General features: G+C 46.1%; 1 protein-coding gene across 2 annotated transcripts in view; it reads right to left on the bottom strand.

Annotated features, from left to right (window-relative positions):
* Positions 1-110: 110 nt before the first annotated feature.
* Htt (huntingtin) overlaps positions 111-26089 on the bottom strand; it is a 141818-nt gene continuing 115839 nt past the window's right edge. For both annotated transcript variants that reach the window (XM_040746950.1, XM_040746951.1), the window contains exons 52-67: positions 23822-24009; positions 21214-21340; positions 19778-19878; positions 18865-19019; positions 18165-18304; positions 17195-17277; positions 15666-15796; positions 15404-15533; positions 13845-14000; positions 10283-10473; positions 8559-8673; positions 8231-8444; positions 7723-7828; positions 6709-6871; positions 6372-6532; positions 111-3796 (exon numbers count right to left, since the gene is read on the bottom strand). In XM_040746950.1, coding sequence (XP_040602884.1) covers positions 3583-3796; positions 6372-6532; positions 6709-6871; positions 7723-7828; positions 8231-8444; positions 8559-8673; positions 10283-10473; positions 13845-14000; positions 15404-15533; positions 15666-15796; positions 17195-17277; positions 18165-18304; positions 18865-19019; positions 19778-19878; positions 21214-21340; positions 23822-24009 — 2375 coding nt within the window. In that variant the 3' untranslated portion in view covers positions 111-3582. The remainder of the gene's footprint in view (positions 3797-6371; positions 6533-6708; positions 6872-7722; positions 7829-8230; positions 8445-8558; positions 8674-10282; positions 10474-13844; positions 14001-15403; positions 15534-15665; positions 15797-17194; positions 17278-18164; positions 18305-18864; positions 19020-19777; positions 19879-21213; positions 21341-23821; positions 24010-26089) is intronic.

Raw genomic sequence — 26089 nt, 5'->3', positions numbered from 1 at the left:
TGTCAAGACAGCTTTGCTGGGTGGTATACTTGCCCACTGGAGATGAGCATCCTGCTCTCCTCAAATGCTAGAAAGGAGGTTCTCATAAGTAAAGCAAGCCTCAGACAGTAAAGGTTTAATTGCTTCTTTAATTCAAATGTACAATATCTGCAATTTAAAATTTTTAAATATACATTTCATGTCAGTCCTTCCTCTTGGAAGTAGTCAGGTCTGGGCTGGGCTCCGGGGCACACCCATCATAGCCCTCCCGGTTCCCAGTGGAGCTTGTGTCACAGCAGCAGCAAGGCCTGGACAGGAACCCCTAGAATGCAGTCAAACCTCTGCAGATAGGTCTCTGCCACCATCACCTTAGACCCAATTTGTGGCTGAGGGTGTTTCCAGAGACACAGAGGGGAGAATCCCTTTGATGGCACTAAAGTATGACAAGCACACATAGAGGGTGGCCCTGAACCTTCAGATCATCTTTAGTTGTCACACTGCTCAGTGTGGGTTCTTTCCTGGAAGCTCCAGACCCATCGAGGAACAGTTCTCTTCCAACCTGTGACAACCCCAAGCTCCCCATCCAGCCTCAGCAGCGCTCAGTGTCTTCTACTCCCAAACACCAACACCAAGAAGATAGCTTCATGCCTGCTCTGGCTGCAGCCATTAGTGCTCAGTGCTGATGGAGGGAAGGTTTGAACCCAAGTTGAGACTGCATGGGGAAGGATGCTCACAGGTGGCAATCAGAGACTAATTCTGCAGTCCCACAAAAGGAGGCAGTGCTCCTTGACACGTGGCTGTGAGCCAAGCTATTGCTGTGCAAGACCCGTGCCATGGGCTGAAAGCACAGCCGCTTCACTTACGGGAAGGTGCTTTCTGCCAGGGAAGGGGCTGGTTAGGGCTAATGCTGTCTCTGGCACTATATTCTCTAGGGCTGGAGGTGGTTCCACTCGAACTCTTCCCTCTTGAAGGGTACATGTGCAGACAAAAATGAGAGAATAATAAAGGGCACTTGGCAGTTGCAAAGTCAAGGGGGCCAGCAGTGGGAGAGAGGCACATTTTGGAGAAGAAACATGCTGAAGTGCATTGCCAAATAGTTCTACCCTGGTTTCATTAAAATCTTTCCTGACAGTACCAGCAGGAAAACAACATCCCACTTCTTGCCCCCAAAAACCCATAATCAAAATAACATTTTAAAACAAAGTTTGAAAATCCATAGATTTTTGAGGAATTTGATAAAAAGTCTTGGTCCCTCCTGCAGTCAGGTGGGGCAATATTTCCAGTGGGACCTTAATGAGCTATGGTCTTTTTTTTTATTTTAATTTTAAATTGAGTCCCCTTCTCAGATGCTAGAAAGAATGGTCAGGCATCTTACATATGTCTTGAGGAGTGTGTGCATGTGTGTGTGTACACAAACACAACTCTGGGTATGTATACATACAAACTCATGCCTGACTGTGCCTGGGTGCATCTCTAGGCGGTGACGCCCATCAGAAAAGAACAGCTTTGTGGCAGAGCCTGTTCTAGTCCCATATTAAGAACTGTCTAAGGTCACACTATTAACAAGGGGCCAACTGAACTTCAGGTTGAACTCTCTGATATGAATTCCCAGGGGAATGACTCCAGATTTTACATTCAGTTTTCTTATAAACATCTACCACAAGCAGTAATCAGGCTTGCAACATGCCTATCTCAGAGCTGTTAGGCCAACCTGGAGGTGTGGCAGCAACAATCCAAGAACTTCCCTGTGGCCCCCAAGCACTTCTGGCAGGGAAATCTAGGATAAGAAGTGGGAGCCCTAAATCAGCAAAGGGGCACTGGTGACTTTCTTTCATTAAAATTCAGTAGCTTCCCTTAAGGTTTTCTTGAAAGACTAGATAGATCCACATCCATTGTTAATGCTTCCATGACACCAGGATAGTCTGGGTTGGCTTGGGGTAGCCTCTGCCAGGGCAGATGGAAAAAGAATCAGGCCAGGTGTGAGGGTCCCCATGACCTGTGGATGGTAGGGAACCTTGCACCCCAGCTGCCTTTCAAGTGTCATGATGGGAAGACTGAAAGGGAATTTAAGGGTCTCAAGGCTGCACTCCATAGACTGAAGCACAGCTAATTACTCTAATAGGCTACAAGCTCTTTCCTCCTGTGTAGCTTAGAAACAGCTCCAATGACCCTTTCCCCCTACTCTACATGGACATGACATAGCTGAGCGGCAGAGACCCTACCTTGTCATATAGCCAAGCAGAGCTCCTGAACCAAGCCAGGAAATGAGGGCAGTCCATGTCCAAGGCTCATTTTCATTACCATCCTTGGGAAGAAGAGGTGACTCTGACAGGCATGGGAGGCTGCCCCTGGGGCCATAGGCTGACCTGATATTGAACCTTCCCTCCAGTGCCTCATCTTAACAGGCTGAACCCTCTATACTCTCCTGGGCTGACAGAAGGCAAGATGGGAAAGGGTAAAAAAGGGGTGGGTCCACTCTTAACAGTTGCTAGAACAGGCCAGCATTCCTTAGGTCCTCGCCATGTAGAAGATACAAAGGGACAACATCCACAATGGCTAGACGGTTCCTGGGCAGGCTACTGCCCAGGTCAGCCAGGACCAGAGATGAGGTAATTGGGGTAGCCTCTCTGGGTGCAACAGAGGCTGTTTCTGGCTAGGCTGAGGGATCAGGAGACTGCACTGTTAACTGTGGAGTAGACAGTTTGACAGTCATGCCTGAGGAGGGGGTGCTGCAGCAAGGCAAGCCTCGTACAACCGTAACAGTGGAAAGCAGCTCTCCTTACCCCTCAGTTAGGCCACAGGTAGAATTCTCACTTAGGGCAGTCAACATGAACACCTCTCTCTATGCTGGTTAAATGTGATGCATAAAAAAGGGAGATGTGTGAGGTGTGAGTGCCACCAGGTGTTGAGCGGGCTACATGAGGACCTGTCTGACTAGACTGAGTAGCTACAGGAGAGGGAACGGTGGCCAGAAGGCCCACCCACTTCTACAAACTCCATCACATGCAGCACAGGCCTTGCAAGTCACACACTTTACACGGGCATAGGAAGTTACATTAAAATTAATCTCTTTACTGATATAATTAAATTTTAACTCCTGAGAAGAAAACAGAGAAAGGGAAAATGATGCTGGACACCTGGCACCCCAGCTCCCAGCCCCCACACACCACTCATTTTGTGTCCAGACACTGGCGTGGCAGGTAAACCCTGCTGGGGAAATGTGGGTGAGAGTTTTCCAGCCCAGTGGGACAAGAGGCCTCAGAACCATCTGGCAAGAGCTAGGACTTCTCCACATACCAGGGAAGCTGCCACCTGGCAACCTTGGCCAGGGGAACACTAGGAAAAAGATAAACGCTTGGTCAACCTAGCACTGCCACCAACTGCAGTGAGGCCAGGACCCAGGACTCAGGCTCAACCCCAACATAGTGCATATTCCCTGCATAGCCCACAACGCAAAGCACTCCTGCCATTGCCTGGCTGTCCACCTGACACAAGTGGAAGCCTTCATGACCAAGGCAGCCCCAGCAGAAGCTTGGCACAGACTCCCAGAGGCTCTGGCCCCAGCAGTTGCCTCCTCTCAGCCTCTCGTGCCGCAGGTACGACTCAGCAGGTGGTGACCTTGTGGACATTTCGCAAACAAGCAAGCAGCCGGTGGTATGGACTTCCTGGTGCTGCCACCACCTCAAACACAGACTGGAAAGCCCTGCGGTCGAATTCCTCCTCTATCTGGTGTCTGTAGAAGTCTGTGGCAACCAGGCAGAAAAGGTTCACATCTACATGCTCCAGTTTGCCCATCCTGCTGATGACATGTGGAAGGCTGGTAGAAGAGTTAAGGGGGACCAATAGCAAGTGTATGAAGACTGCCTCCCCAAGAGGTTCCCTTCCTAACTAAGTCCACCAACAGGGCCAGGGACTCAAGGCAACCAAAACAGAGGGCAGCCTAGGCACATGAGCAGCTGCTGCTGTTTGCAACCCTCTCCCAGCTTGCAACCCTCTCCAGCTATCTGCCCAGGAGAGTGGGAAGGCAGAGAGGCCCAGGAAGTGGGAGCTCTGCAGTGCAGACAGGGTGCTGGTTTCCAGTGATCTGTGTAGCAGCACTTACCTGGGCTGGGCTCCCCACAGTGGTAGTGGCTGGTGTTCCTGCTCACACTGCTCCAGTGTAGGGAAGGTAAAGATAGCACCCCGCTTGTAAGGTTTTCCCAGCACTTGGGGTGAGGCTGTGCTGTCACCACCGAGACAACTTTGCTGCTCAGTAGCCCTCGTGGTCTACTGTGGGGGAGGCTGCCAAAAGAGGAACTCCCGGCAGTACTGTTGGGGCGGGAACTGCAGCTTTATTTATGACTTTCCCCAGGAGGGTGACCACGGCATAAAGATGAGAACTAATGAGAAGCAGCATCGAGGAAACCTCAGAGGGATAGCACATGCCAGAGGATAAGGCAGCCAGCCGCAGGGCCAGAGGCTGGCCTGAGCCGCCCTGCCTCCCTCTGCTCCCCTCCTATCCTTCAGCAGTAGCACTCCTGCCTCAAACCTACACATTGGACAAATGGCCAGACCTTCTGTTTTGTGTCCCTGTCAAAGTTTTATATCTTTAGGTGCCAGTAGCTATGTGAGAGGAGCAGCAGGTGGCTGTTAAGGTTCGGGAAGCTGGCCCACCAGGAGGCAAAGCTCATATGGGTGAATCTTTTTTATTTTTTTGAGACAGGGTTTTAGCTTGGAGCCTGGAGCCTGTCCTGGAACTTGATTTGTAGACCAGGCTGGTCTCGAACTCAGAGCTCTGCCTGCCTCTTGCCTCCCGAGTATTGGGATTAAAGACATGCACCACCATCACCCAGCCCCAATGGGTGAATCTAGAATAGGCAAGGCCCCAAAAGCCTCAGCCCCAGAATGCCCCTTGCTACTGCTGTGTCTTTACATGTTTGCTGCTGCCATTTTTCTCTGGTATCTGACAAGGTGTGAATGGGTGTGGGGAGATCTTCACTGTCCTTAATGTAGTCTTGGAAATATCCCACCCTACTGGGCATTTTCACCTGTGAATTATTAAGAAGGTGATTTCCTCTTAAGCTGGACTGTTTAACTAAAGCAATGACTTTATACAATAATAGCATCAGTTTAGATAGAATTTTGATGATTGAGGGTTTTAATAAACACAGTAAGGGATTATGATAGATGTTAGTTTAGTGGAAAAATTAACATAGGTAAAGGTAGGATAAAATACTGCCCCTGTCTCTGAGAAGCTGCAGAGGATAAAAAGTAAAACAAGGAAGTGTAACACAGATAGAAAAAAAAAGTTTCTATTGAGAAGCCATATAGACAGTTGCTTAAGTTAATGATTAAGAAAAATAACTGAGTCCCAGATGTCTGACTAGCTCAAATCCTTTTAATCTTAATGTTGGGAGATATGTTCATGGGTTTCAGAGTGCATCATGGCTGAAACAAAGCTTTGAAAATGACTTAAGGTTAAGATGTTTTGTGACTAGCTTTGAGGTGAAAGGCATATGGTTGAGTGAGGGACTTGTTAAGGTCAAGGAACAAGAACGAAGCAGCTCATGTTTTATTAGCTGACATGCCTTTCTTGCTAGGATTGGTTGATGATCAAATATAATGAATTTCTTGTATCCACTTCTTCCCTCAGAAATATATAAAATATATAAAAAAAACTGTTGACGACTGGGTATGCACCTTGAATAAAGTAGAGCCAACTGACTGTTTTTCACATATACAAGTTTAGGTTTATGGTTCTTTTAAGATTCCTTATAAGATTACCAAATATAAGTAATACAGTGATTGATCCTTTCTTTGAAACCACAAAATGCAGTCTGCCAGTAAAAGAACTAGCTGAGAAAAATACCTTAGTTGCTTACATTCTGTTAATCTATAACAAGTCGCTTGGATATGATGTATGTGGATTCTTGGGATAATTCTTGTGGATTCTTGAAAAATAGAATATAACTACACTGTAATTTTTATATTGCCCAAAACATTTTGTTGGGATATATAAGCTGTAAAGGAAAAATAAAGACAAGAGAAGAGATAAGAGAGTGAATAGAGAAAGAACCTAAGAGTGTATTTTTTTCCTTTTTGTTGGCCTCAGAGAATTAAGTTCATCCTCCCCACCCCTTGCTGGTTCCAGAGAATTAAGTTCTGCTCCCTCAGATAGAAGTCAAGTGGATTGATAGTCTGTCGACTCTGTAGGCTCCCCCTCAAACCCCAAGCTGCCAGAGGCTGGTCCTCACTGCAGCAATATGTGGGAAAGGATAAGCATTCACCTTGCTATTTGTGAGGTTCTGTAGAGTTTAGTTTCAAAGCATTCAACAAAACCTGAACCTGATGCTAAGAGAATAAGGTAGGGCCGGTAGAGATTGAAATACGGCCAAAGACCCATGGAAGGATACATCGCTGATACCCATGGGCTGGTAGATGCGCTGACGAGGAAGCAGGATAGGCTCCACATGGCCATGGCAACTGGAGTTCTTTGTGTGAAGTTGGACAGGGATAGCATGACCCAGTCCCTGACCATGGATGACTGTCCAGCACTGTGCAGAGTCTGAAAAACCTAGGGAGGAGAGAGTCCTGAGCACAGGGTCAGGCTGTGGGGTGAAGGCAGGGGTACTGGAGTCACAACTGCCACCCATCTTACAGGATGAGTCTAGCCCTGAAGACAGGCCTACTGGAATTGACTCCACCTTCATCCTCTTGCTCTGTCCTTGCCCCACACATGGACACCCTTACCTTGTATACTACAGTGGCCATGAACTGTGGGTATGGCTGCTGGTTGGACAGAAACTCTCCAATGACTTTGTTCATGACATCTTGAGGTGGGAAGAAGTCATCCAGGAACTGAGGCAGGATCCTTGCCACGACCCTGGCTTCACAAGGAAACCCTTTGCGGATCCTGTAAGGAGGGAAGCTGATCTGAGCTTCACCCTGGCTCCTAGTCTCTAAGTCCTGCCCACAGAGCCAACATGGATTGAAGTTCAGAGGTCCTTGACCCACAGAGATGCTCCAAGTGAGGCTCAGACCATAATTAGGCTATGAGCTTTAAAAGCCAAAGGTGACACCTAGACTTTTCTTTTGCTGCCCTGATTGATCCAGGCACAGGGTGATCTTTACTATGAGAGTAATGCAGAGTTGTAGGAAATCCCTGTAAAGGAATAGCAAGAAGAGGGTGGGGTGGTGACGTTATAGAAGAGTCTTTTCACTGTTACATGTCCTGTATCAGAGCACTACTGGCAACCAGGAGTTTTTCTTCCCATCAAATAAGGACCCGTCTATGTCCTATTCTCCCTCAACTCTTGCCCTTTCGCCACACCCTGAAAATTGTAGACAGCTGACCTACAACTCTCCCACTATGTACACACAACTGTGGTGTACAGCTGAGAAGGGCCAAAGTAACTCAGACACTGAGCTGTGTTTCTGTCCAAACAAGGGTGCATTCCTACAGATGTGGCCCAAGCCCCATTACAACACTTGGGCATACTCCCAGGAGAGTTTATTTCCTTAGCAGTGGACTGTGGGATCCACGAGGGCAGTGGCATGGCTGTACACATGCATGGGCCCAGTTATCCATGAGTCTGGCTGCAAGTAGTGCTCTGTGAATATACACGCATTGAAAAAATGGCCACAAGATGCATTTTAAAGTTTAAGAGGATGAACAAATATACACAGAAGCAACTGCTCTGGCTTTGGCTCTAGGATAGTCAATGACTACTGAAGTTAGAGGTGGGGCTGTGCTGCATTTCTTACCTATCAAAGAGAACAGATACCCGCTCCATAGCAACGATCACAGACTCACTGTCAGGTGTAGCAGGGCTGGGGTCAGAGGTTCTGCCTGGACTAGCTTTTTCTTTTCCTGAAACAGAAACACCCAGGAAGCTATATGATTGAAACCCAAGAGGCTTGAAATCAGCACTCAGCGACTCATATAGGACTTGACCAGACAGACAGAAATCCTTTAAAAGCAGATGATTAGTCTCTAGCATGGTAGGGCTCAGCTCAACTTTCTTACAACTCTCAGGGATGCAGGGGGTCAGAGGCAGCTCTGACAAATATACATGGTGGTGTCATGTGAGCTGTTCTCTTGCCTTGGGCCCTAGAATTTCTGGAAATGTGGACAGGACTGGTTTAGGGCCACACTAAGGCTGCCACACCATGAGGTCTGGCTTGTGTTCTTGAATATTCCTGCTTCATTTCTTAGAAGCTAGGCCAGGAACAGTGGCCTTCAGTGAGTCTACAACCCTTACAACTTGCTCACCTGTGTACATGCAGGTGAGCATCAGGCCTAGGGCTGCCATGGCTCGGTGTGGGCTTTGTACATTCACTCTGTCCACGCTTAGCTTGACCAAAGACTCTGTATCTAACCGAGAGAGCTGCTCAGACAGCAGGAGACGCTCCAGACCCCGGAGGGCACAGTGGTAGATGATGGAGGGGGTGGATTCCTCACTTCCAGACAGCATCACTCCACACATCTAGACAAGAAGAAAGGCTTGTTTGTTCTCACCCTTTCAAAAGCACAATGACCCACTGGTTCAGTCCACAAGGAAACCTGCCTGTCCATCAGAGACCATCTGGAGCCCTCTCACCTGTATCACAGATGCTGAAAATTCTGGCCCCACATCCAGAGGGTAGTTTTCCATCAGATAGAATGCAGTGGCGCACATCACCAGCACGTGCTGCTGGCTGTGAATGTTCACGCAGCTGAAAGTGGGAGACAGTAATCATATCTAGTCAGATACAGCAGCTCCTGGCTGTCTGCAGTAGGGACAGTTTTAAAGCATATCCATCCACCTTTATTAAGTATAGAGCCTTGGGCCGCGACAGCTGCTCCAGGCCTTTTCTCCTGGTTGGCCTAGTTACTACACTGTTTCCAGAGCTGCATGGCCTCAGCTTGGCACACTACCCTAATACTGTACCTCTTCATAGGCCACTTCACTCTCACTTGCAGATCTTCGTGATCAAGATGCATTCTTAGAGTGTCAGTGTGATCCATGTGTGGCATGTGCCAACTTACTACACTCTAACTCATGGGATCTCCAGTTGGTACCTGTTGCCAATGGCAACAGTAGGGACCTGGCTAGCATATGAGTTAGACCAATGCCACCATAAACAAAGGAGCCACACACCATCTCTTTTTATCCTTTCAGATGTGTTCAAATGACACGGTCACTCCCAGGAACTGGCCACTGTTTTGTATGTGACATGGAACCCTCTGCCCGATTATTATCTGACTGGGCACTGCAAGCTCCCCACGCCCACCCCAGTCCTCTACGCCCTCTTCATTTCTCAGCAGATTGCGCTTTCCCATAACCTGCTCAAATCTGCTCTAGGCCAGGGTCTAGAATTGCAGGGGTGGTGGGTGGCTGTTTGCATACTTTGCACACATGTCAGCTACTATTCAGCAAGGACTACAGGGAAGAAAGTGCCTTCCACAAGCCACTATCTCTGTTCCAGCTCAACTTGCCACTGCCTGTTGGGCCCCTGAAATTGCACTTCTGCCTACCTGTCAGAATGCTTCATAGCAGCTATGTCTGTCAGCCTAAGACCTCACCATTTCCAAGCCTTCCATTTAATTTTTACTCTCTATTATCTGTCACAGAAAAGTTGTCTCTTCCTACAAGTCCCTTCTCATCCCTAACTCATGTCCCAAACTTCTGAGTGTCCAGCTGTGCTCCATCAGGTCACAACTCCCCCCACTCCCTGCTTCTACAACAGCTGTGATGGGCTCAAGTTTTCAAAAGCATCGGCAATACATCATGCGCAGCTACACGTATTGCATCTTTACGGGGAGGTAGAGATCAGAGCAGGAATAAAGGGCCTCCCAGGAAACATGGGGCTGCTCAGAAGCTAAAAAGGAGGCTACGCCTGGTGGCAGGAGATAAGGTTGCTGCCCACTGTAGAGTGATGTAGTGGCAGGACTTTTCATCTTGCTAGAGATATCCAAAAAAGCCTCTGACATGCACTTGTGTCCCTGTGTTTCATAGCTACTATTTCCTAAAAAAGGTACCTTCCTGGGTTTCCTGCCTGTGACCTACCTGGACCTGGCATACATTTTGTTACTGCTTTTGAAATAGGGTCTCAACTGTAGCCCTGGGCTCGTTTTAAGCTTATGCTAATTTTCCTGTCTTGGCCTCTCAAATGCTGGGATTATAAGCAATGTGCTACCATGCCAGTTCTAGCATATACTTGGAAAGTCAAACAGGGCTCTAGGGCTCTTTTTTTTTTGTTTTGTTGTTGTTGTTGTTTTTGTTTTGTTGTTGTTGTTAAGACTACACCAAAGGCTGTAGCCCACCCAGTCAGCCCCACTCACTGGGCTATTCCTTTGAGGTTGGACAGCAGATAGTCACTAACGACTGGAATGAGCTGCTTTGCAGTGTCATCCAAGAGGTCACACTCCAACACATAGAGGGTGCCATGCAGGGCTCCGATCTGGCTGGGAAGGTGGCTGCTCCTGAGTGTGCTCTCCAGTAGGCGGCTGACTGGTTCTGCTACAGTTTTGTCCTGGATACAAACAGACACAAGTTGCTGAAGACAGATTTATGGCTGACTGCCAATGCCCTGCTTCCCTGAAGCTGAAAGAGCATAGCTCCAGCATACTGTGAAGTCCACACAGGAGAGGTTGGTGTATAGTCCTGACCCTATCTGAAAGCCTGAATTTGAGAGATTTACCTTATGTGGTTTGTGCCCACACTTGCTTTTCCTTTTGGAGTTGTAGTCACTGGGCAGAGGGTGCTCCTGTAGCCTGCCTCCACTGACAACCCTGGATTCTGAGCTCTGCTGCCCACTGTGGGAACATCTCACGTGTTGTCTACTCTTTGTCTACCTACTGGATGGATGAGTTGTATTCTGCATGACTATTCTGGAACAGTATTCACACCTGGTTTTCTAGTCTTTACCCAGGAACCTGAACCCTCAGTTGATTTTGTCTTGTGTTTCTTCACTATAATGAACCTTGGTCTGGCTCCACTTAGTAAAAGCTTGGTGGTTGTGGAGCTCCTGACATCAATTTGTGCTAACCTGGACTGACACGGCATCACTTTCTCTGAGTATTCTAAATGTGGCAGCTGAATTTATGCCTAGACACCTAGCACACACCTTGACACAGGTCTTCTTCAGCAGTGAAGACTGCTGTTGTGTGATGCCATCCAGTGGCAGTACTTCAGTGTCTGACTGTGCCCTCCCAGACCCAGATACCCTAGGAGGAAAGCCTGGCTGAAGACTCATTTGGTCTTTTTTTTTTTTTTTTTTTTTTTTTTTTGGTTTTACGAGACAGGGTTTCTCTGTATTGTTTTGGAGGCTGTCGGTCCAGCCCAGCCTCGAACTCACAGAGATCCGCCTGCCTCTGCCTCCCGAGTGCTGGGATTAAAGGCGCGCGCCACCACCACCTGGCAACTCATTTGGTCTTAATGACGGAAGAGACCATCTGGCTGCCAGGCCGGTGGTGGTACACACACCTTTAATCCCAGCACTTGGGATGAAGAGGCAGAGGCAGGCAGATCTCTGAGTTTGAGGCCAGCCTGGTCTATAGAGTGAGTTTCAGGACAGCCAGAGCTATCACAGAGAAACATTGGTTTACAAGCTGGACTTAGATCATCAGTGGCCTATCTGAGGTGAACAGACCTTTGTTCAAATTTCCCCAGCAAAAGCAATGCAGCAGTGCAACACCATCTGTAGCAACATAGGAAAACCTCTCAGAAGACAATTGTCTCTGTGTACACAGAGCTGGGAACTGGAGCCATTTGCCATTCTGCCTTGGGGTTGTTCTTTAAAAATCACCATTATTTGCCTGATGCATTTGATTTACATTTTGCCTGAGGAACCTGGGCCTGAGCACAAAACCACAGTTATAAGGAAAGTCAAGTCACTGAAGTCCCCCCATGAAGGAAAATGGACCTCCCACAAGGACACAGTCCTGACAGCACCCAGAAGATGCCTGCTTTGAAGAGTGTGCTCACACAGGATGACTAAGCGCTCATTGTTCCTGCTCTCTGGATGGTGCTAAGTCACCAGCATGGCCCAGGCTATGGCCACCCATGCTGTATACCTGTTCTAGCCTCTACGTTCAGTGACAACAGAATCTATAGAGGAACAACAGTAAGGAGATGTGGAAGTTGTGCTCTGCCATGACCTATGTGTGTTGCTGCTTTGTCAGGCTGCACAGGGTTAGACCGGTAGGTAAGAGAGATCATCAGGCATTTGTGGCTGCAGGTAACAGCAAGGCTCTTACTAACAAGGGAAGAACAGACCCCAGGAGGCTCATCCGCACCATTCCTGCCAGTAGCCCCAACTACTTCACACACAGCAGTCACTCATGTGTCTACTGAACAACTAATTTTTTAAATTACTTTCATTTTTGTATATGGTATGTGTGCATGTGTCCACATGTTAAATACACATGCACATTATGGGAACCTGTAGAGGCCAGAAGAGGGTGCTGGTTGAGAGCTGGCAATGTAGGTGCTAGTCATGAACTCAGGTATTCTGCAAGGGCACCACGTGTTCTTAACCACTGAGCCATCTCTCTAGTCCCTGAACAAGCAAGTTCCTATTGTTATCAAAAAATGGATTCCAGGTAACATACATTAAGAACATGATGATAATTTTTAACACTCTGCTTGTTTGTTTGTTTTTCTAGACAAGAGTTTCTCTGTGTAGCCCTGGTTGTCTACATTCTGTAGACCAGGCTGTCCTTGAACTCACAAAGATTCACCTGCCTCTGCCTTCCCAGTGCTGGGATTAAAGGTGTGCACCACCACTGCCCGGCAATAATTTTTAACATTTTGTTTTTTTGGTTTTTCGAGACAGGGTTTCTCTGTGTAGCTTTGGAGCTTGTCCTGGAACTCACTCTGTAGACCAGGCTGGCCTCGAACTCACAGATATCCTGCCTGTCTCTGCCTCCTGAGTGCTGGGATTAAAGGCATGAGCCACCAACGCCTGGCAATTTTTAACATTTAATGATAACATTTTAACATAGTTTAAAAACATGATAATAATTTAACATTAGGTGACAGAGCAAAAGAGCCTGTGCCAACAGTCTAGAGTCACTGTCCTTTACAGGCCCTGCTGATGCCCTCTAATATGCACCAACAAGAGGATGAGCCCACAGATAATTATTTTCATGTGTGTATCTGATGTGTTTTCTATGAGAAACACCTAATACATATACAGGAAAGGCAAAACCAAGAAGTACTAGCTAAATTCTGATAAGCCAGCAGCAGAATAATGAGGAATGCTGATGAGTGGGAGAATCTAGGTATGAAGTACTCATCAGGCATCCCCAGAGCACCTTGATTTGGGATTTCCCAGCACATATCTGTTGTTTGTAAATTACACTGTCTAAGGTGTTTTGTGACAGTGGTACAACTGGACCAAGACGACCATGAGGCTAAGGATAGATATCTACACTTCCCAAAGTGGAAGTGCAAGGTTACTATGACAAAGTCACCAGGAAAGACTGTGTAGGTCAAGGAATACAGTGGGGTCCAGACCTATCAGAGAAATGGAGTGGAGCCGCCAAGTGACAGACTGGCAGAAGAAGGAAGGCACGGTTCCAATATTTGTGCTGTCCCAGTGCCTTCACACCTTTTGCCCGGTAGAGGTTCCCTGCTATAATGGCATAAAGGCCAAAGGGCCCAGGTGCTCCAACCATGTTCAACACAAAATATCTTAGTCCCCTGTGGGGATGGTGCCAACAGGCACTGAGTTCTTTTAGCTGACCAGAGCTGTGGTTCACATGTGCCAAGGAGCTTGGCCTGGTACAGGCCCTTGAAGTATGCAAATGCATGCAACACATTTGACCAACACCAGGTCCCAAAGCAGAGAAGTCCCAAGTGGCTTCAATGGGGGCAGCCTCTGCACTACCTCTCACTCACCATACCAAGGACAGCAGCTGCCTTACAAGTGGCAGGCACTAGGTACTGAATGAGGATTTCATCTTCTGTAGGGTGCACTCTCCGTAGTTCTGTCAGTGTTAGATACATCATTTCAAACTGGGTGCGTTCAGTGAATAAGTCTGACACCACGAGAAGCTGGAGACATGGAAGATTAGAACAAAAAGAGAGCATTATACCTAAAGGAATGTAAAAACTGTATCCTGAAATGCAGTGGGAGGCAAGGCTAGTACATGGGAGAATAATAGGGGAATCCTCAGTCCTGATTAGAGAGACTTAAAATACATAGTGTAAAAGTGGTTGCAGAATATCACGCTAAAAATGCCTTTGCATGCACACTACAGATGGAGAGAGAGCTTGGATCTCAGTTGCCACATATATAGTGGTGATCATTTTCAGGCAATGTCCATCAATAAAGAGCACTCAAAACTCCTAGGAGTCTCTGTTATCACTATTACTTTTATTTATTATCATTGAGTGTGTGTATAACGCATGTGATTAAATGCAGATGTGTGCAAACTACAGCATGTGTGAGGAAGCCAGGAAACAAGTCTTGGGAGTCAGTTCTCCTTTTACTGTGGGTTCTGAGGGTCACATTCAGGTTGTCACATCTGCACAGCAAGCACTTTTACCTACTGAGACATTTTTCTGACCCCATATCACTTATCTATTATATATGTATTTGCTTTTTATTTGTTTTTGTGTGTATGGGTGTTTTGCCTAAACGTATACTGGTACACCATGTGTGTGCTGTGCCCACAGAGGCCAGAGGGACGCAGATCCTCTAAGTGGTTGTGAGGCCCCATGTGGGTTCTGGGAATGGAACCTGGGTTCTGCAGACAAACAGTCAGTGTTCTTAACTACTGCTCTCTCCAGCTCCCAATATCACTTTTAAAAAGACAAAGCCTTTCAGTTTTTATCTCTAGCCCTGTCAATACTGACAGATGGCATTCATAAAGTAAATGTCCTATATTTGGGGCTGTAGCTGAAGAACACTGAAGTACCATAAGACTATCTACTTATCTAAGAAGAGCAATGTCCAGGGGTCCACAGTTGTTTGCCACCACCCCAGATGAGACAGACAGACAAGGTGGGCCCTTGGAATTGTGACAGCAACTGGCATACTACTACACACTGGTGCTACATGCAAGAGCATTTACCTACTCTGGATCTGAAAAGGAAAATCTGTCCTGTCATCAACTTCAAACACTCTTTTTCCTCCACATCTGGGAGGTTGCAGGAGTTCCTTTACAGATTCTGAGACATTACAGACCAGGTAGTGTGTGCTTGCAAGTGTACAAATGCATGCATGTTTGTATGTGTATGTGTCTCTGGAGAATGCACGGCACATACAAGTATAGAATATATGCATTTATGTATATGGTATCTATCTATAGTATCTAATGCATATATGTGCTATAGTGTTTGTGTGATGTGTCTGTGGAGGGTATTTAGTACATGTGTGTGTGTATGTACATGCATGTGTGTGTATGACATGCATATACCGCTGGGTGAGGGGAAAGAGAGGAAGGCAAACTTACAGATCGAACCACTTCACTGATCAGGATGACAGGGGTCTTTCTGGCTGCACTGGATGGCAGGATCCAGCGGCTGTACAATTCAAGCAGAAACTGCGAACAGGAGTGAATATCAACCCCAGCACGATGTTTTCTGCAGAGTGTGAAACATGGATATTTTCCCCATACACAGATGAGAGGTTCACCTCAAGAAGGACCCCAAACATATCAAGTGACTGAGAAGAAATTTCGAATTGCTTATTAAAAAAAAAAAGCCAGTATAAACCTGGAATTGACTGGAGACAAAGGTGGCGATGTTGGTGCAGGGACATCAGCCTCTTCCTCCTCCTCTTCATCCCATTCCTCCTCTCTCAGAGGTGTGATGTTGTTCCCCAGCCACACAGAGTGTATTGATACCTGTCACAGAAGCAGGCACCAGAGTTAAGGACACGAGTGAATGCCTCAAGTTCTTGTTGGGTAGGTACAAGTCAGTCCTTATAGTCTGAGCACTTAAGGCCAATGTAATAATCTATCCTATTCAGACCCATATGTTACTGTCAGAGGAGCCCCTGGGTAGGTAGAACAAGGACTAAACTGTTGGAGAAAACTTTGATCTTAGGTTCAAGGCCCGAATGAGTGTCTGGAAAGGGCATGAAGTAAAAGAGGCTCCAAAGAGTGACACTACAGTCCCTGGAGAAAGGGGACCGACCACACATGGATTTTACAAACCTGGTCCCCATTCATTTGCGTTTTTTGGTGGCAGACCCTGCTTTTCTGGGCTGCTTGCTTAGAGAAATTTCTCCACGGATGCAGAAGGAGGTGTGTTTGTTTGTTTAGGTGTAAGGGGCAGCCAAGAGCCTCAAGACCCCAAATGCAGCCCCAGATGAAATAAATGACTTTTGCACTCTTAGTATGAACAGTTACCTTCCTTCTGATTGTTCCTCTGCAAACCCTCTTGCATTTTTCCTTATGATCTCAGATGCCTTCAGTGAGGGCAAGCTGAGAGTTGTGAATGAATTCTAGGTGCCACTGTTCTCCACACCTCTTCTACCATTTCTTTCTCCAAAATGGAAAGTGGCAGTTCAGCCCAGTAACTTTTTCTTTGTTTTTGGATAGCTGATAGGTATACCAGGCAAGGCAGGGCTGAAACTATACTTTGGCCCCACACAGTCCTACTATATTCAGCTTGCAGACATTTGAGCTGGACTCAAGTACTGAAGGAAACAGATGAGTGTGACAGAGCCAGAAGGAATAGTGTGACCACAGAGCCAGGGACATGGACCCTAGAACATGGTCATGGACCCAGGGACCCCAGGTATCTTGTTCATCCCTTCATTTTTAGAAACACTCCATGAAAAGCATATCACATCCTAACAGTCACTGTGACTTATCTCAGGGTAGAATGGTCTCTGCAAAGGTGGGAAGAAGAAAGGGGTCTAGTAAAGCAGCAGTTACCAAAGCTCCCTGACCCCGAAGTCAGCAGCTGTCAGCTATCCTTATTGTTCTTACTAAAGTGTAATGTTCAGCTGCCTGCTAAGCTGTACACTCAACTGCCCCCTGAACTAGCAGCCAGGAAGCTTTCGGCTGCCTGAGGAGCTCTCAGCTGACTCCATTCTGTCCTCCCTGACTTTTCATGCTTCTTGGCAATCTCCTGTCTCACATCATTCCACTATGTTTATACATCTGTATGCTTATGTGCAAAATTAAAATCTAGCATACAGTATATAAAGAAAACTTCTCTGAATGTGGTATGTGGCTCAAGTTCGAGGACAGACAAGGCTGGTTATAAGCAGGGAACGGAATGGTTCAACTGACCTGGCCCAACTTGTAGCTCATGTTGCCTAGCTCCCGCTCTGAGTTGATCTGCAGCAGTAGCTTGTCATGGCTGATGAGGGCACCTGTAGAACATTAGCATACCACTGGATGAGACCCTGATCCTGGCTGGACAGATGTTTGCCCAATCTGGGTATCCTCTCCATTGGCAGGATGACCCATATATGCAGAGGCCCAGTAGTTCTTGGAGTACTGTCATTTGGCAACCTGTTGAGCCAGCAAGCCTGGTGGGCAAACTAGACTATCCTTTTTCTATGGCTGCCTCAAGCTTACTGCATTAGATCACATACCACCCATTCTCTCCCAAGACACTCTGATGCCCTCCCTGGAACTGTACTCTGAATTTCTACAGCCATCTATTCACATCTCTCTCAAGACTTTACAAATCAATATGTCATTTCTCACCCATCCTACTGGCCCAGACAGAGGCTCCTCAAGGTCCAAGCCCATGGCATTTAAAGTCACAGTGTTTTGTTTAATTCAATGTCCCCCAAACCATTTTGGGATACACGACACACTGCATTTCTAAACAGAAACTTCCCCAAATGAAACCTTCAATGTACTTAAGTTTATAGCAACAAATAATTCCAAAAGAATAAGGTAATTATAAGACTGAAGAGGTCTGTTCAACAATAACAAAGGGGGGATGGCAAAGGAAAGGGGTGGTGGGCAAAGGGAAGGGTAAAGAGGTTTTTGGAGGGGGTTTGTTCAATATACATTATGTACCTGTATGAAAATGTCCTTATGTAACATAGTAACTTGTACAATTAAAATAAACAACCTGCAAAATTCTCTTCATTTATGCCAGATGACACATCCTGGTGCTCATGGTAGTATGGGTCTAGCCAAAACATGAAACTTATGAATGGGGGCAATACACTCAGCATGCGGCCTTCTTGTGAAGTCACAGCAAGAATGCCAGCCACATTCTTGTTCTAGCTCCTTCCTGTACCTGTAGTAGCTGGCAAAAGAGAAGGGACAGGATCCCATGCCTGGTGAGAATGGTGAGTGGCAGTATTCTCTCTCTGGGAAACCATTTCTTGGATCTCTTGTTCTACAATCCCTCTGATCACACTCAACTTTCTTCCAAATCTAAAATTAAAAAACCAAGGGAAAAAACAGGTTTGCTTCTTTCAAACATCACAGGAATGAAAACCACAAGGACTTCTCTTTCACTTGCCTGAAGCTGCTGGTGTAACAAACAAACCCTCCAGCAGGTGATTATTCCTGACCCACACATCTGAGCCTGAACACCCAGTGAAGCCCATAACATTTCACATTAAACTTTCAGCTTGTCATTGATGACAAAAAAAATCACTTTTGGATTTTTATACACCCCCAGCCCCAGGACCACAGATACAACAATGTTACATGCAATGTTGTTTGTTTGTTTTTTGTTTTATCAGACAGGGTTTTTCTGTGTAGCTCTGGAGCCTGTCCTGGAATTAGCTCTTGTAGACCACACTGGCCTGGAACTCCCAGAGATCTGCCTGCCTCTGTCTCCTGAGTGCTGAGATTAAAGATGTACGCCGCCACCACCTGGCTACATCAATTCTTGTAACAAAGGAAAGGGCTATAGAGAACTAAGAGTGGAGTGGACTACCTCACCACCCTCTGCAATAGAAATGGCCCACATAAGAACTCAAGCAAACCTGGTGTCGAGAGCCTTCAGGGGCTTGTTCCGGGGCTGTTGTTCCAAGCAGCTTACAGCTGGATTGCCAGCCACAGGCACAGTCATTGCACTGAGCACTAAAGAGGTGATGGCCTGCACAGCCAGGACATGGATCTGGGTCCTTTCTGTGTCTTCCTACAGGAATAGTCCACACATTGACAACATGACAACAAGATACCAGCCACTCACTCTGCCTCTACTTCACAGTGCCCACAGACCATATGGCTTCAGACAGGAGAATCAGATCGCTTGAGCCCTGTGGCTTTCCATAGCCAGGGTCCAAGTTTGCTTGGCACTGGTAGCACATCTATATACCTGGGCCTTGGAGTGAACCTGAAGTACCCAAACAGACTCCAAATAGGGATTTACCTCGGAGGAAATTGCTTTTAAATTCCATCATCACTTTAGAACACTGCCTATGGCAACCTGGCAGTTACAGAAGAGTTAGAAGATAATGTTGATGACTTGTGACCTACATAGATTCACCCTCTTATCTGTCATTTACATAAGTTCACTCCACATCTCTCAGAGTCAAGGGCCCATTCCAGTACTTTTAACACCAAAAATATGGTGGTTATTTATGTCTTATGAGCACGGTCTACATTAATGTTAAGCAAACAAAACCTCTAAGATAATTAAAAACAAAACAAACAAGAAACATGTCATGGCCTGGTTTCATGACCTTTTTTGTTGTAGTTCAATGACATTCCTTAAGATAGTGATAAATGAACAACAGAATGCAAAAGCACCGAAAGAGAACAATCTTAATGACCATTGATGTGGAATGTATCATGGTAAAAGACACATCCTAGCTACTAGAAGCCTCAGCTGAGTCACCAGCTGCCATAGTTACAGGTTCCCAGTTAGCTATCCCTTAGCTATAGAAGTCTCACCTCTGGAGGGCTCTCCTCCTGTTCCATCACTAGGGGCTGAGTCACCAGGACACCAAGGAGGGTGGCCCAAGTTTCTTCAAACTGGGTACGACTGGTCCACCCTGGGAATCAATCATGAAGAGATACTGACAATATAACTCCATCCGTACTGTTCCTAGAGCACTACCTTCAGGGCAATCCTACAGCATAAGGAATGTCATTCTCTCTATTTACCATGAAGGACACTGGGCACATGGAAGTCAGTTATGCTACCAAGGTCAAGAGGCACAGGTCAAGTTCAGCAGCCCAGATTTTCCTTTAATCCCCCATTATGTGATACAGTGACAAGGATGTCCACATAGGTATCACTCAAGCAGGCCAGGCTATTCCCACACACTAAGCATTTTAGAAGTCTCACCTTAAGTCTGACCATGAGACTTCAGACTAGACCACAGAACCACACACACGTTAATTCTGTCTCTATAAAGCTGGTGAGATTAAACAGTGTCTTCCCAAGAACCCATGGAAGAAGGAGAAACCAATCCCTGCCAACTATCTTCTGGTCTCCATGTGCATGCGCACTATGGGCATGTTCATGTGAGTCCTACCTCTACAAAGTAAATAAATGTAAATAGTGAAAACCACCCAGAAGGCAGATCAGAAAAGCACGGCACTGGGCTGGGAATACTTCAGCAAGCAGCAAAAGCAATCTACAAGGCCATTCTTCAGTTTCACTAAAGAGCTACATCAGCCTAAAGTTCAACAAATGGCTGTACTTGGTGTTTCTACCATGACCCAAGAAGATCTACAGCTACTGCTAAGACACTAAGTATATTCTTCATGTTCACATCTGTAGCAAACACATGAAATGGATACAATCCCCATTTTATGGGCCATAACACTGAGGGTCCTACAAGGGATGAGCAGGGCTGTCTGGCTGATCTACCTCCCCTCATTCTGCCACACTGGCTCCTGTGATACTTAGCCTGTTCCCCAGGTTGCTCATTCTACACACGAGAAAAAACATGTAAGTGAGAACACTATGTCAAAGTAGCAAACAGAGGAAATCACCCCTACTACTTACAGTTTGTTGTTGTAGCCCTGGAAACTGGGCTTCATTGGTGCTAGGCAAGTAGTACAGTGAGCCAATATTCCCAGCCCACTTGTACGTTTTAGTGTGAATGCATACTATGAAGACAGGTTCTGGCTTCCTGTGATAGCTACATGTGCATTTCCCTTTGTTCAAAGTAGCCTGGTATGCAACCCCACACACTGCCTCATCTATGAATACCTATGTCTATTTTCTCACCATAATTCTGTACGTACTGTGAAATATGTGAAGAAGGTTTGTTCCATCATCACCCCAGAACCTTTCCAGTTGCCAAGTGTGAAGACCCTACCCTGGAGCTTCAGGCATGTGTGTGGTGTATGGGGACTGAAGAGGACTGTGGGGTTACCTAGGGTGTTGATGCGATAGATGAATTCCGTTAGGATCTCCTTCTCCTGGAGGAATTCTACAGGGATCTCAGGGAACACTGTGCCAAAGTCCCCTCCAGGCTTGGGTGACCACCCAAGTTTCCATACCTGGGAAGATGAAAAGAGAGTATCACCTGGATGGAGATGCCACAAGGAAAACAAGAGATCCCTCCCCCCTCTTCTCTCAGCTAGTCTCCCTGCTGAGCCAGCTGCCCTTCCCTCACTACTCACATAGACTTTTCCAGAGCCAGTGCCTTCCCACAAGAGGCTTCCACCCTTCTCTCTAGAACCTTCAAGGTCAAGCTTGACTCCCTCCACTCTGCCTTGTACTCCCAAGGTCAGTCCTTGGGACTTCTTGTTACACAACCCAGATGGCTGTACACAAGCTGGATTCCTTGTGGGAAATGCTGGTGGCCCACAAACATCAAATGTGTGTTAGAAAAAAGGCAGACACTAATGAAGTTCAGTCTCATATATAAATATGCATTGGCAAACAGGCACAAGGCCGACCCCACCGTGCATTTCTATCAACTCTGAGAAGTTGAGTTCTGCTGTTAGATATCTGGACAAGCACCATGCACAGCAGCAAACCCCGAGGCACATCCTATTCTGTTCCAGTAGCAGGACCGTCTTACCAGCTCAGCTATGTGCCTTGGTGAGCCATGAGGACCGAAGGGAGCCTCCCCGGATTCCTACAACCAAGCTCTCTTTATCATGGGAAAGCATTCTATAAATCTCTTATGCCACCCATAAAAGTCTGTGGGGCATGCCCAGGGGAGGTTCTGCAGTGCTTGCTACAGCTGCTTTCCTGCCTAGGGCATTCAAGGGAGTGGATTAAAAGCACTTGATGGAGTTTCACCTACAGCACATGGCCTGTGTAGGCAGATCCCCTACTGCCTTCCATGACCTCTAGACTACCTTCTTGCACAGTCTCCATAAGTAATACTCCTACCCAGGGTTGAACCCCATGCAGCAATGTTGGATGATCTCCTGGATTTCTACTGGGCTCTTCCCAATGCCCACAGCTCTTTGTTCTATAAGCATTTCTAGCACAGGTAGGCCACAGCACTCAAAATGGGCACCTGCAACTCTAAGGTCCAATGACTGTCACTTTTTAAATGTGAACTTCTCCAAGATCTTACATGCAAACACACACATATGGAGATTGTGGCCCAGCAGTAGGTACATGCCCTATTTTATGCAGAAAAAAGTATTCTCCCCTTAGGCCTGGCTCTGTGTTATGGTTCAAGTCTGCTGTGGGCCAGCTTTGCTTTTTTGCTGAGCATTTTTGTAGGAAAGGATATGTCTAGTGTGCTATTTCAGCAGACTTAGGTTGGCCTAGCTGCTGTTAACCCTCTTCCCATACTAAGCTCTTGCTGAACCAAGAACTTGCCCATTTTAAGCTGAGAGGATTCAGAGCAGGGGGACAGAGTACTCGAACCTTGTGCATGCAAAGCAAATGCCCTACCACTGTGGTACATTTCCAACCCTTGGCTTTTGAGATTATAATTTAATTACAATATTTTTGTATTGTGAATTTCTCTTGAAGAAAATTTCAAGAGAAAACCCACAGTAGTGGTAATCTCTAAATGTATGAATCAACCTTTCTCTCTCTTTGAGACAGTCTCTCATTATGTAGCTCTGGCTACACTGGAACTATATAGACAAGGCTGGCCTACTATGCCCAGCTTTGTATGAATCTCTTTAAAGGAGACATTGTTGAAAGAAAGTAATTGAAGAGTGAAATTTCTGGCTTACCATTAATTAGTCTAATCATTTCAGAATCACATCCAACATGAATACATCAGTGGAGATGAACTCTAGTACTTTAGCTCATTTTTGAAAACTTAAGTGTTTTTACTAATAACCACTACACAGAATGCCTGTGACAATACAGGTGTCACAACCACCCACATGTAAAATGCTGGAACCACCACAGAGAGTGTTACAACAATAAAGACTGTGTGGTAAGTAGACATGTATGCCTATAACTAATTCTAGCATTAGGGAAGTAGAGAGGAGGATCCCAAGTATGAGGCCAGCCCTGGTTATGTATCAAACTGAGCAATATTCTCAAAAAAAACCCAAAAAAACAAAAAAACAAGGTCTACTCGAAGCCTCTACACAAAGAACTATAGACAACTGAGGAAAGCTGGAAACAAGAGAGGTGGCCTTACCCAGGGAAGAACATATCAACCAGTTGTTCAGCCCTGAAAACATTCACACAGGTAGGATTATACAGACTGAGCAGGTTGTATTTAAGAATACACACACACACACACACACACACACACACACACACAATTAGCAACTAAAAAGGCCATGAATTTGAAGATGGGGGGGACAATAGGAAAGGTAAAAGGAAGGGAAGGGAGAAATATTGTAATTAAATTATAATCTCAAAAGCCAAGGGTTGGAAATGTACCACAGTGGTAGGGCATTTGCTTTGCATGCACAAGGTTCGAGTACTCTGTCCCCCTGCTCTGAATCCTCTCCAAGAGATTCTACTTAAGTCTTAGGGTCACCCCACCCCAAGACTGTTGGTATATACCACCTATCCCATTTCAGCAAAAATGTGACCTAACTTACCAGAGGGGGCACACGTGTATAGCTGTTGACTAGGGGAAGACGTGCCAGACTGATGACAATATTCTTTAGCACTGCCGTGAGAAATGAAGGCAAGTTGCTGTTCCTCTTGTGGCCCAAGGCCAGCACTGACTGCAGGGATTCCACCATCTCTGCTACCATCTCGCAGGCTGAAGTGATGTAACTGGGATCTACACAGGCAATGGTGATCAAGAGGGCAGTTTCGGTCAAAACACACTGCAACCCTGTCATTCTTCCTCTGTAAGCCCATGGGAGAAGAGAGTTCCAAGCCTATCAACCCCTGTCCAGTCTGTCAAGACTTTGGGTTGCTCACTGAAGACCTCCTGAGTATGCATCTGAACCCTGCAATTCTTTCCATTTCTGTGGGGAATACAGTAACAATCTTAAACCTGAGTTTCGGCCTTGGATGGAAATTTTAGAGACAGAGCCACTAATCTGTCCTGTCAGGGTCTCGAGGGCAGGAGCTGTTCATATTCTCTGAGGCTTGATACAGCACGGAATTAAAACAAAACAAAACACTTGTTCAATTGGAAAAATGGACGGATAGTTACCCTTGTCCATGAGAACCAACAATTTATAGGCAACTTCCTAGTATAGAAAAAGGATACTTATTGATCTTAAGGAATTAAGCACCAAGCTAAAGAAATGATGCATATCAGACTAACTTTTAGTACCACCAACTAGGATGGGAGAGATGGCTGAGCAGTTAAGAGCACTGGCTGCTCTTTCAGAGGACCTGGGTTCAATTCCCGGTACCCACATAGTAGCTCCTAACTATCTGATACTCCACTCCCATGGGATCAGACACTTTCTTTTGGCCTCCTTGGGCAATGTATGCATGTAGTGCAGGTGCAGAAAACACCCTCACATATAATATTAAACAAACAAACAAACAAACAAGTACTAGCAGGAGGTGATGCTAAAAGCTTAATAGAACCTGAGTTGCTTCTTCTGACCAGAATTTCATTAACTGACCTCAAGAGAATCACAGAGGGTGAGCAAAATTATATCAGCCTGAATTAAATCACCTCCTGCCACTGGGCCAGTCTGCCCACTCTAGTGATGGTGGGCATTTGCCCCAGTGCTTCGTATGCTGCATCTTATCCTCACAACAAAAGCACAGAATAACCTGAGCTGCTGCTTAGCTAGGAAAAAAGCAAGCTGTGAGGTGGTTTCCTCACTTTGCTGGTATCAACAAGAAATTATGAAATCGTAACTTAACTGCAGGAACTGTAGGGGTTCAAGACAGAAACAAAGTGAGAACCCAGCATATACTAAAATGGCATTGCTTATGGACCACTATGCAACCCTAAGATTCTGGGACAGGAGGTGGAAGACTACAGACAAGGAAGCTCTGTCTATAAGTAGCCCATCTTTTAAAAATGGTTTCCCTCACTATATATAGCTCAGGCTGGACTCAAATTCATGACCCTCCTACTTTGGCTTCCTTAGTGTTGCAATTGCAGGTTCATGTCAAGAAGCCAGACTGTGACTAGGCATCTCTCTACACCCAGAAATATGTGACTAGGCATATTTCTGGAGCCAAAGAGCAGGGCTAAGGCTCCTGTTGACCCAAGGAAAAACAAACATTCAGTGACATCTGCCTTCCCACTTGGAGAGGGGCTGGAGGTATAGGTAGCATTCCTACTATTTGAACCCCTGAGGCCAAGGAATTAAAAAGGTTCTAGATGCCTAGAGGTTAGGAGGCAAGGATTCAGTTGGCCAAAATGTGCTTTGTCTTGTTGTAACTGTCACAGTAAGACAGCTACCCTAGAATCAATTAGGAAGATGAGAAAAAGACAATGTATGTGCCTAAGTCTAGAATAGTTTTATTTTATTTTAATTTTTTTAACGAGACAGGGTTTCTCTGTATTGTTTTGGAGGCTATCGGTCCAGCCCGGCCTCGAACTCACAGAGATCCGCCTGCCTCTGCCTCCCGAGTGCTGGGATTAAAGGTGTGCGCCACCACCGCCCGGCTAGAATAGTTTTAAATGATTGTGATTTCAGTACTTTTTCCAAAGTAATGGCAGCATCTACCCCTTAGGAGGTTGAGGCAGGAAGGTCATGAATTCACTGCCAGCCTGGGCTACAGAGGGACACCCTGTCACAAAACAAACGAGTCACCAAATGCCACCAAAAGAGATGTCTGAAACAGTAATTAAGGTTACAGTATACCATGTGTACCTGCATTAACTTCAAATTCTTTGGAGTTTTGAGTTATTTATTCAAAACTTAATACACATTTGCCAA

This window comes from Mesocricetus auratus, unplaced genomic scaffold (assembly GCF_017639785.1).
Source record: "Mesocricetus auratus isolate SY011 unplaced genomic scaffold, BCM_Maur_2.0 Super-Scaffold_100006, whole genome shotgun sequence".
Classification (NCBI taxonomy): domain Eukaryota; kingdom Metazoa; phylum Chordata; class Mammalia; order Rodentia; family Cricetidae; genus Mesocricetus; species Mesocricetus auratus.
The sequence above is the reverse complement of the archived record's forward strand: the minus strand, read 5'-3'. Positions and strand labels throughout refer to the sequence as shown.